Genomic DNA, 11,533 nt, shown 5'->3' on the forward strand with positions numbered 1-11,533 from the left:
TACTGAAGAGTTCTATTTTCTTAATGATGTCAATCAAAATTTAATTGAACAGTTTTTAAAAATATGATGATAATTGTTCAAGACTTAAAATTTTGCTTTTCCTGTTGATCAGAATTAAGGAGAAATATCCCCAAGCATTTGATGACATATGCCTTTACTCTGAGGTGTCCTACTTGTTAGCACATTGTACATTTCGACTTCCATCTCGAAGGTTCATTCAGGAGCTATTTCAAGATGTACAGTTCTTACAAGTAAGTGGAAAGTTCAGATGCATTGAATGCACTAAAATGTGCCAGCTGGGTTCAGGTTTCATGTTCTGAATGCTTTCAGATATGTCTTAAAGGAAACCATTTTATGATGTTTTTCTAGTGACATTAATACTTTATCTGTCTTTGTCTTTTAGATGCATGAGGAAGCAGAGGCTATTTTAGCAACACCAACAAAACAGCCAGTAATTGATACATCAGCTGAATCCTGACCACTGTCTCATGCAGTGCATTGCATATAGACTTTCTGAAATCCTCAAACAACCTCCGAATGACTAGATAAAAAGCTTTAGAGCATCATTTTCTAGACTGTTCCAGAAGCTATTGGTACCTGAAGACTGAACTGAAAACTTTTCCTTAACCAATTACTGCCCCAGTCTTTTGTGCCCTTTGGGGAGTTATTAAATATTACCATAGTTTTAATAATAGTAATTGCTATTATATGCAAGAGCTGAGCACTGAACACCTCCACAAGTTTTCATTTCATATTTTGCCATAAATTAAAAAAAAAAAAGGACAACACACAGAGACATCTTTTATGATTGACTTCTGATTCTGTTCCAGAGAAGCAGAATGATGCCTTGCTTTGTAGTCCCTGGATACCAGGAATCGGAGAGATGAGGGTGCATTCCATTGCCAGCAATGGGGAGCCGTGCTGTAATTATGGACACCAGGGGATTAATGTTAGCCCTTCTCTGTTGGTTTTTGTATTGTTTATAACGCTACCTGGGGGGGGGGGGGGGGGGGTTAACTTCAAACAGAAAGAAAAGCCTCTGAATCTGAGGTTTCCTTTAAGTTATTTTAATATTACTATAGTTGTAAACAATTTTATTAGCAGTCTCTCCAATTTCATTACACTTACGTACATGTATCTTATCTGAACCAGTTAAGGATTTTCACTACAGTTTAATTTAGAAATAACAAATCATTTAAACTTAAAATGCTGAAATCAGATTGTTTTCCCTGAATGATATGCACGTGTTTGCAGTTTCTATACTCATGCTCATATACTATGAATTTTGGTCTTACTCTTAACTAAAAACCTTTAAAAAGCATTATTTGTATCAGATAAATTAATATTTTATAAATTAAACTTGAATACATTTAATCATTGCTGCTTTTGTGAGAAGACATGAGTGTTTTCCAAGTTCCATGGAAACAGCCTTTTATAAAAACAAAGTTTTAATTGGAATTTTCAATGGATTAGTGATCAAGCATCAAATAGTACTAATAATTGTAGTGAAAAGCCTTAAGTAGCAAATTTTGAAGCAACAGTAATTATAATTTTATATTAGCATTTGACTTGACTTCCCCAATTACTTCCACAAGGGTCTGTTTCTCTCCACTGAGTGGGGAGGAAGACAAAACTGGGTGCTGCAAGTGTCCTTTTGGAGAGAGAAACTTTTTCAGCTGTCTGAAATTCAGAGATACAGAATGCTCCCAGCTGTCATGGACGTTGCTTGGAGCTGGAGACGTATGTTGGGCCCTTGGCATGTTGTATTTGAAACAGTCACTTTTCCTCATCTGACAATTCTTGTTTGACCTATGTACCCTAAATGTGCTCTCATTGGCTGGTGGCAGTGGTTTTTTCCCAAGGCACAATGAAGTGTTAAAGTATTCAGTAGTTTAGGGTACAGTGGCTTGGCACATTGAGGTAAGCTGCCCCTGTAAACATTTTAAAAGGCAGCAGTGAGAATACTGCTTGTCTTTTTGTCATCTTATTTCAAAACATATCTAGTGGTCTTGAACGAGAGAGTTGTAATTTGCAGTGAGAAGCTGAAAAAAACCCTATAGCACCTTTACTAGGTGCCTCAAGAGAAAAATTTGACAAATAGGTAATAATCAAAGCCTAGTGAGAGATGAAAGACTTGTTGCTGCTTCTTAGTCTATGTCCTGATCTTGGTGTTTGGCTTTTTGGACTTCAGGAAGCTGGTATTACCTTGTAAGTGTGAGCTCAAGCTGAGCATAGTGAAAGAATTATTGCCAGGCTTCAGAGCATCTCTGAGGTTTCCTATTGCCTCCTGACAGGGCTGCACAGAAGTCCTGTTATTCAGGGCTTTGCTGTGGAGCCAGTTGAAAGCAAGTCCCATAACTTTTTTTTTCCCAGTTACACTTCTATTATCATGTGCTTATTAAAGGTATACTAGGTGAGAGTAAAATCTGATAACTGTAAAAGACCTTTGGGGACATGCTAGAAACCACGTTTGTAATTTGCTAGAAGCCCCCCATCTCCTTGGTTATTAACTCCTGATTCTGGTTCCCTGGATAGTTTTATTTTGAACAGATTTGTATGTTCAGTAAAGAATGTGGATTTTCTTTGGACTATTTTTGTAACACAGATGGATAGCAATGCCACAGCATGCAGAAATTGCACATTTTGCTTGAATTGCTTTGTAAAATACACTATTTTATTAGAGAAATGTAATTTATGCCAAAAAAGCGTAACATGCCATTTTGCTACTGAATAGGGTGTTTTAGCACAGGAATAAATGTCTTGGGGGGGGGGGGGGAAGGCAGATGTCTTCTAGATTTAATTGAAAAAATTCTTTCAATACTGGGCTGTCAGCATCCCTAAAAATGCATTACAAGAGATGATGTAAATTAATCATTCTGAGGAGGGAAGGGATCAAGAAAAATCTCAAGACTTATTCCCCTGTCCCATGTGGTGGTGGTAGTTGGTTTTTTTTTTTAGTAACACGCTGCTACATGTTTGGAGGTTCTAGTGGTTGTAGGTCACTGAACAGACATTGAAATCTGATTTATATTGTATACCTGTAATATAGAAAGAAAAAGTATTTATATTTTTTCCATAAGAATATTGCATTGAGCTGTGTATAATTTAAACAGAGGTTTGTCCCAAAATGATATTGCCTACCTTGATTTTTTGTGTGTGTAGTTTTTTCCTCTTTTTTTGTATAGCGTGTACAGTTCATCTCTATGCACATTAAAAGCCTCCTGAAGTGTAATCTTATCAAAGGGATGCATTGTTAATAAAATGTGCTTAAACTTCTTAAAGTTGTTCTGCTCTCATCTGTACCTCTCAGCATTAGAAATGGGTTGGAATTTTATTGATATTTGTAAGTTACTAATTAACTAGAACAACCTGAAGCTTTCCAAATAAACTTTTTTTAATCGAAAATATATTTTACATTAATGGTTTGTAAGATGTCTTATAAAAATAGTTTCATAGTTTGCCTTTTTTAAAAATTAAAAAAAGAGTACTGATACTGAGAAATCATTTTCCATTATGTGATGTTTGCACATTAAGTATTAGCATTTTGACAACAGATGTGAAAGTTGAATTATAAACAATGACAGAAATAAACAGTTTTCAGTTTTGAAATCATTCAACCATTAATGTAAGACAGATGTTTTAAAAAATTATACATGCCCTCCACCCACCCATGCAAAAATCCTTTTCTAATTTTTAGTTCTAGTGCCTGGACTGTATTGTTTGACTTTGGCGTTATGCTCTTTGGAATCTTCTGTTTGTGTGCTTTTAAGCACAGGTAGTTTCATGAAACACCACCTGTCAGAACCAGCAAGCAGATTTATAGATAAAAAGGAGCTAACTTCTCATCGCATCACCAAGCAAACTGTTTCCTTGCTTCAAGATAATGAAATTTCATTAGTGCAAAATCTCCCCAGGAAAAGACCAAGGGAGCTGTGTCTGCCAGAGCTGAGGTGGGAACTCCAACCAGGCCAAATTGTCTCACCTCACCATGAAGAACACATTTAAAATGAAGGCATCTATTCTGTTCTGTTGACTGGCAAACTGGTAACAATGGACGAGGAGAAGGCTGAGGTACTCAACAACTTCTTTGCCTCAGTCTTCAAAGGCATTCTCTCATCCCACACCTCCCAAGTGGATGGACTGCAAAGCAGGGACTTGGGGAGCAAAGTCCCTCCCACTGTTAGAGACCCCCTGAGTAACCTGAACATACATAAGTCTATGGGACCTCATGAGATGGATCTCAGACTCTTGAGGGAATTGGCTGATGTAGTTGCCAAGCCACTCTCCATCATATTTGAAGTCATGGCAGTCAGGTTAAGTCCCTGGTAACCGGAAAAAGGGAAACATTGCACCCATTTCTAAAAAGTATAGAAAGAAGGACCCTGGGAGCTACTGACCTGTCAGCCTCACCTCTGTGCCTGGGAAGATCATGGAACAGATCTTCCCAGAAGCTATGTTAAGGCACATGGAAGACAAGGAGGTGATTCGAGACATCCAGCGTGGCTTCACCAAGGGCAAGTCTTGCCTGACCAACCTAGTGGCCTTCTATGATGGAGTGACTACATCAGCGGACAAGGGAAGAGCTAAGGATGTCATCTATCTGGACTTCTATAAGGCCTTTGACACTGTCCCACACAACATCCTTCTCTCTAAATTGGAGAGATATGGATTTGATGGATGGACTGTTTGGTGGATAAGGAATTGGATGGAGATAAGCGACAAGTGGTGCCCCTCAGGGGTCTATATTGGGACCAGTGCTGTTTCAGTATCTTCATCAATGACATAGACAATGGGATTGAGTGCACGCTCAGCAAAATTGCAATGACACCAAGCTGAGTGGTGCAGTTGACACACCTGAAGGACAGGGGTGCCATCCAGAGGTGCCGCGATGAGAGACGGGACACTGCTTGATGCAAGCAAATGTCAATTTATTGTATACAATCACAAGTTTATATATATTATCAGAGGCCAAGCTCTTTAAACAGATTGGTTCTTTAAACTAAGCATTACATACTAGGCAATCCCTAATTGGTTAACTACAAACAAAGAACACTTTAAGTAAGTTTCTACAGTCATCAATTAACAGCAACATGTTACTTCTTGGCACCATCAGTTCCTCATTCCCTTATCTTTTCTCGGCCTGTGGGTTGTTATCTATTCACATTCCTTGTCCTCCCGAGGTTTACAGCTGTCCTCCCAAGGTTTATGGCTGACAAGCTCCAGCACATCCCCACTTATCAGCTGGACCATACTTGGAGACTTGCCTCTCAGGCCCTGTCTCACATCTCCCCCTTCCTGTTGCACAAAAAGAACTTTCTTCATAGAGCGTGCTATCCACTTTTGTAGACACTGCAACAAACAGGGTAAAAAGAGTAACAAGAAGACAAAAGATTGCCATTTGATTTTCATTCAGTCATTGATTAATTACCATTTGATTATTGTTTGATGATTAATAAACCCCTTTTAGGTAGCTCCATAACAATGACTTCTTTTAATAATTCACCTGCGACAAAAATTGGCATAGTCAGCACCATGGCAGATTCAATCACTGACTACTTACAGAGGCATGGAGTTAACACCACCAAAATTTTCAGATGACTGGGCATGAGAAAAGCAGGATAATTGGAATAAGATAAAAGAACAGTTAAACCTTGTAAGAGGGAAACTGAAAGATGGTAAAGAGAAGAGGATAAGATGCAAAATATTTGGAATGTGTTTGGGAGCTTCATAACAGTATAAGAAATTTAAAGAACAGGAGAGTGTTACAAGATGTGGTTAAACAAAGAAAGCAACAAGAAATGCTGTTATATCTGTGAATAGAGCAATTGCAGAAACATTTAGTGGAGGAAAAATAAAAATGCAGGAATTCTGAGGATAAACTAGAATTTATGAGAATTTTGGCTCCCAGTCTGCTAGATCCTGTGAAACTTTGTAAGCTAATTGTTTCCCTGCAAGATTGGGATGGAGATCTTTGGGACGATTCCCACCAAGAACTTTGTGATGAGAGTGAATTAGATGAATCAGAATTTAAGGTAGCCCCTATTATTAAAATTGAGATATTTGCTGGATCTCAAGGGAGCAACCAGAGAGATACCATAAAGGCTATTCCATAGGACCCCCTTCAAATGGCCAATCTGCACTAAAAATGTGGGTGGAAGCCTGGAAAAAGCAAGACTGAATATCTGTGGCATGTCTCCTTAAGTGGAGGTGATCATATTATGTTAGATCAAAGTGAAGTGTATGGCTTTTGGGGACCAGGAGGGACCAGCTCCTAACACTGAACCACACTCTATTACATGGCGAGTAGCATATCAGGGAGGGGGCATAGACCCTCAGGACAGCGGGGAGCCCAGTGCTATACCAATAAGATCATTAAGTGAACTTTCTGCTGCTGCTACAAAAGCAGCCTGCTCTCAGGCTATGTACAACAGGGGTGCATATGGTAATTATTCATCCCAACAAAGAAGAAATCAGGCCAAAATGCCAGGAGGACTGCATAGATGAACAAAGAGCTCCTGGACAAAATAAAAAAAACAAACAAACAAACAAAAACAAAAAAAAAAAAAAAAAAAAAAGAAAGCCTACAGAAGGTGAAAGCAAGGACAGGTAGCCCAGGAAGAATACAGAGAAATTGTCCAAGCATCCAGGGATGAGGTTAGGAAAACTAAAGCCCTGATAGAGTTAAATCTGGCCAGGGACATGAAAACAAGCAAAGCTTCTATAAGTATGATGGCAATAAAAGGAAGACAAGGGAAAATGTGGGCCCTCTCTGGAAGGAAACGGGAGACCTGGTTACCCAGGACATGGAGAAGGCTGAGATACTCAATGTTTTCTTTGCCTTGGTCTTCACCAACAAGTGCTCCAGTCACACTGCCCAAGTTGCAGTACGCAAAGGCAGGGACTGGGAGAATGAAGAACCGCCCACTGTAGGAGATCAGGTTTGAGACCATCTAAGGAACCTGGCTTGTTTCCCCCACACCCGTTAAAATTGTATGTCTGGGCATTGTGATGCACCATGGCGTTTTATCATAAGAATGTGCCTTAAAAGGTTGAGTTTGATAAGTAGGAGGACTGGGAAGTGAGTATGCCAATTAAGATTGGTACGAAGATGAAGTATTCTACAAGCAGCTGGGAGAAGTCTCACAATCGCTAGCCCTTGTTCTTGTGGAAGACTTCAATTTACCAGATGTCCACTGGAAATACAACACAGTGGAGAGGAAACAGTCTAGAAGGTTCCTGAAGTGTGTAGAACAACTTCCTGACACAGCTGTTAAGTGAGCCAACCAGGGGAGATGCCCCACTTGACCTACTGTTTATGAACAGAGAAAAACTTATGGGTGATGTGGTGGTTGGAGGCTATCCCTGTCTCTGCCCCTGTAGGTCCCTAAGCCATGAGACTGCTGATAAGGGGAGCCCCTGATGTTCTAAAATCCTGCCTCATTGCAAAAAGTTATGAAATAAGACAAAACATAGAACATAATGCTCAGGAGGGTCAGGACAGGCACTCCCACCTCCGACCCATCCCGACCTGGACAGATGTGGTGCATGGTATTGTAAATCATAGTTGAGAAATGGGGTGGGATGAACCAACACCAGCAGGGCAATCCTGAGCTGATGCAGACACCAGATGGATCTGGCAAGTAAAAGAGACTCTGCAGAACCCCTGACACTTTCCCCGATCTCTTAAACCCTGCAATGGAAGATTATCAAAGAGGTAACACAGATGGCCCTCATATTTATGTTCTAATTGGCCCCCAAAGACAACTAGAGACATTTTAAAGTGACACAGTAGCTCAAATTTCAATACTTTCAAATTTGGATGCTCAAAGAATTAATGTTAAGCCCAGCCGACAAAGGGTTAAAATAATAGGATTTACCAGCAAAAGTTAAATATGCCCTGTAGCTAAAGTAAAATTGTTATTGCCAGGGGAGAAAAGGATATCAAGGCACCAATTAGCAGTAGTTTCAGGGAAGGAAAATGTTTTAGGCTTTGATGTATTACAAGGACGAGTTTGGAAAATGCCGGACAGTAGTGTTTGGTCTTTTGGCTGCCGAGAGCATAATTGGTTAGCAGCTACCCGTGTGTGTCAGTGAACTGGCATAGTTTGCTTGCTGTGAGCTGCATCCACACTGCCTGACTCAAAAATAATGAATGTCCCTCAGTATCCTATCTCTGCAGCTGACCAGATGGGAATTGCAGAGTTCATAGCTGACCTAGAAAAACATACGTGATCTCCCAAATGCAGTCTCATATAATTCCCCAGTGTGGCTGTTGACGTGGAAGGCTCGGACACAACTTGTACGACCAATGTGATCAAGTTAGTGCCACTTTATTAAGGGTTACACAGCAATTTATACTCTACAGGTGCTATTAATAGACCCACACCAATTTATACCCCCAGCTAAAAATACACACGCTACTCAGGCTTTGTTATGTAAAGGTGATAGGTTAAAACTACTCGTTCACACGCTTCCATCTCCCCTATGATTGGTCCCGGTGTGGCACCCACACGCTGCTCCCCCCTTGTGCAGGCATCCTGCTTTTTCTGATCTTTCTGTCCAACTCTCTTATCTCTCTGTGAATACACAGTTTCTTTGTCTCCCTTGGCCTTGCATATGTCCTTCAAAACACCTGCAGCTTGTTACAGCTTCGACCTGCTCAGCCTGCTATTACAACAAAGTTACTTGATCTGGATTGCTCATAATATGTCCCTTGTCTTCCAGCCACTCCACATGTGGCCACTTAAAACAACAGATGGGAGATGGCGCTTAACCCTACACTATAGAAAGTTAAGTGCAAACACTGCTCCTCTTACGGCTGCCGTCCCAAACACTGTAAGATTAACTGCTATCCTACAAGCTGCTGCTCACCCCTGGATGGTGATACGACATGTAAAATATATGTTCTTTATGGTGCCACTGCAAGAGGAGGATAAAAGAAAAATTGCTTTTACTTGGGATGGGATACAATTTACTTTTAACAGACTTCCTTAGGGCTATAAGCATTCATAGAATCATAGAATCATTTAGGTTGGAAAACACATCTCAAAAGATCATCAAGTCCACCTGTAAACCTAACATTGAAATGCACCACTAACCCATGTCCCTTAAGCACCACATCTACGCGTTTTTTAAATACCTCCAGGGACAGTGATTCCACCACTTTCCTGGGCAGCCTGTTCCAATGCTTGACCACCCTTTCAGGGAAGAAGGTTTTCCTAACAGCCAATCTAAACCTCCCCTGGTGCAACTAGAGGCCATTTCCTCTCGTCCTATCACTTGTTACTTGGGAGAAGAGACCAACACCCACCTCGCTACAACCTCCTTTCCGGTAGTTGTAGAGTGTGATAAGGTCTGCCCTGAGCCTCCTTTTTTTCCAGGCTAAACAACCCAGTTCCCTCAGCCGTTCCTCATAAGACTTGTTCTTTAGACCCTTCAACAGCTTCGTTGCTCCTCTTTGGACACACTCCAGCACTTCAATGTCCCTCTTGTAGTGAGTGGCCCCAAACTGAACACAGTAATCAAGGTGCAGCCTCACCAGTGCCAAGTGCAGGGGGTCAATCACTTCACTAGTCCTGCTGGCTACACTATTTCTGATACAAGCCAGGGTGCTGTTGGCCTTCTTGGCCACCTGGGCACACTGGGGGCTCACATTCAGCCGGCTGTCAACCAGCACCCCCAAGTCCTTTTCCGCCAGGCAGCTTTCCAGCCATTCTTCCCCAAGGCTGTAGCATTGCGTGGGTTTCTCATGACCTAATTTTGAGAAACCTAATTTTAAGAAAAAAACCCTAATTTTAAGAAAATATGGGTTTTTCAGATGCACAGAAGGCAAGTAAATCATCCGTAATTGGTTGGAATCAGGAACTTACCTGCCTTTGTAATAGTGGTGGTGTGGGTGTGAAGGTCTAGGATTAGAAATGAAAAGTTTCTAGGGAGGAGCTATAGCCTTTTTATACACCAAGTAAAAGTTTCAGTAAAGGGTGCAACTGGCCAAACTGAAAAGGCTTATTTTTGTAAATCTTTAAAATATAAGTTGGGAAAACAGATAGGGATCCATAAATTCCTATATACAAACAGGGTAAAAAGAGTAACAAGAAGACAAAACCGACTAAGGCATAAACAATCGTCTTCACTAAACTTCTTAACCATCCTGACAGCCCCCATCCTCCAAAAAATTTATCCAACCAATCCCAGCTGTTTTCTTGTGAAAGTTTAAAGACTACAGCTTTAAGTTGTTGAATGCTGGCATGAACCGATTCCGAATGGTCAGAGAGATTCATGCAGCACATGCCATCAAAATCCTTACAGCTGTGTCCTTGCGCTAGAAGCAAAAAATCTATAGCGGCCCTATTTTGCAGTGAAGCATGGTGAACACTGTCTACATCTAATAAAAGACCAGACAATGCATTGCTAGTAGCATTCGTTTCTTTAGCAAGCCAGTAGCCAAGCTTATCTAAAGTCGCTAATGCTCTTCCAGCGGCCGCTCCAGGTTTAAAAAAGGAGGCAGCAAAGCGTTGGCTAAAAGACCAAAACTCCACGTGGTCATCACAATCGGGAGCATATGCATGAATGCCACGCTTTGCCCTATGAGAGAGACGGTGCTGTAAAATCATAGATGTATTAGGAGTCAGGACAGAAAGGCATCCGAGGCTACATGGACCTAACTATTAATTTCATTAACAAGACAGCCTTCACACCATCGTTTGGCTAATACTACTCTACACCACCATTCCTTTTTACAGTTATAACACACACATAAGACCCAAGGCTTACAGCGCCCGCATATAGTACAAGAAATTCCTGCGACTGATACTTCTCTACATTTTCAGTCCACAGCATTCAGTTTATACTGCTTCAGTTATTCATGATCCCAGAAGGTTCAGAAGCTTGTTGATCGAGGGGATGATCCGGAGGATGATCGGAGTCCTCACCGGATGATTGTGGTAGGGATTAACGGAAGGGTCGTACGTTCTTTGCCGGAATCCACCTGGGGCCTTTTTCTGTGGAAACACAAGCATAACGTCTTCCCCATGTCACAAGAGGATATGGTCCCATAATCTTACCTGTTTCTGGATCACGGACCAACACCGGAGGTTTAATTCATGCCTCAAGTGAAGCATTCGCATTAAAATGCCGAACTATCGGAGGATTATTATCTATTAAAGAACAATTCAAAAAATTGAAAACATACAGAGCTTTCTTTAGTCGTTCCTCAGGGGTTGCAGTCCCCATTCCCCCTTTTTGTTGTTGTAGTAAGCGTTTCAAAGACTGATGAGAGTGTTCAATCAAAGATTGACCTGTAGGGGAATGAGGAGTACCAGTAATGTGAGTTATGCCCCATGAGGCAAGGAAGTCCTTTGTTGCAGCTGAGATATATGCGAGACCGTTGTCCGTTTTTATTTGGGAGGGTATGCCCAAGGTGGCAAAAGCATGCATCAAATGCTTGCAGACATCGCGAGCTTTCTCTCCTGTGTGACAAGAAGAAAACAGAGCACCTGAAAAGGTGTCAATAGAGGAATGGACATATTTTAAT

At 41.0% G+C, this 11,533-nt stretch overlaps 1 protein-coding gene across 1 annotated transcript in view; it reads left to right on the forward strand.

Moving 5' to 3' along the window:
• The window catches only part of LOC130141893 (rapamycin-insensitive companion of mTOR-like), a 109,237-nt gene extending 105,956 nt beyond the window's left edge, over positions 1–3,281 (forward strand). Inside the window, 2 exon segments of the mRNA XM_056323190.1 lie at positions 113–251; positions 404–3,281. Of these exon segments, the coding sequence (XP_056179165.1) occupies positions 113–251; positions 404–478 (214 nt within the window). The 3' untranslated portion in view covers positions 479–3,281.
• The last annotated feature ends 8,252 nt before the right edge of the window (positions 3,282–11,533 follow it).

The sequence above is a fragment of the Falco biarmicus genome, chromosome W (genome assembly GCF_023638135.1).
Source record: "Falco biarmicus isolate bFalBia1 chromosome W, bFalBia1.pri, whole genome shotgun sequence".
Lineage (NCBI taxonomy): Eukaryota > Metazoa > Chordata > Aves > Falconiformes > Falconidae > Falco > Falco biarmicus.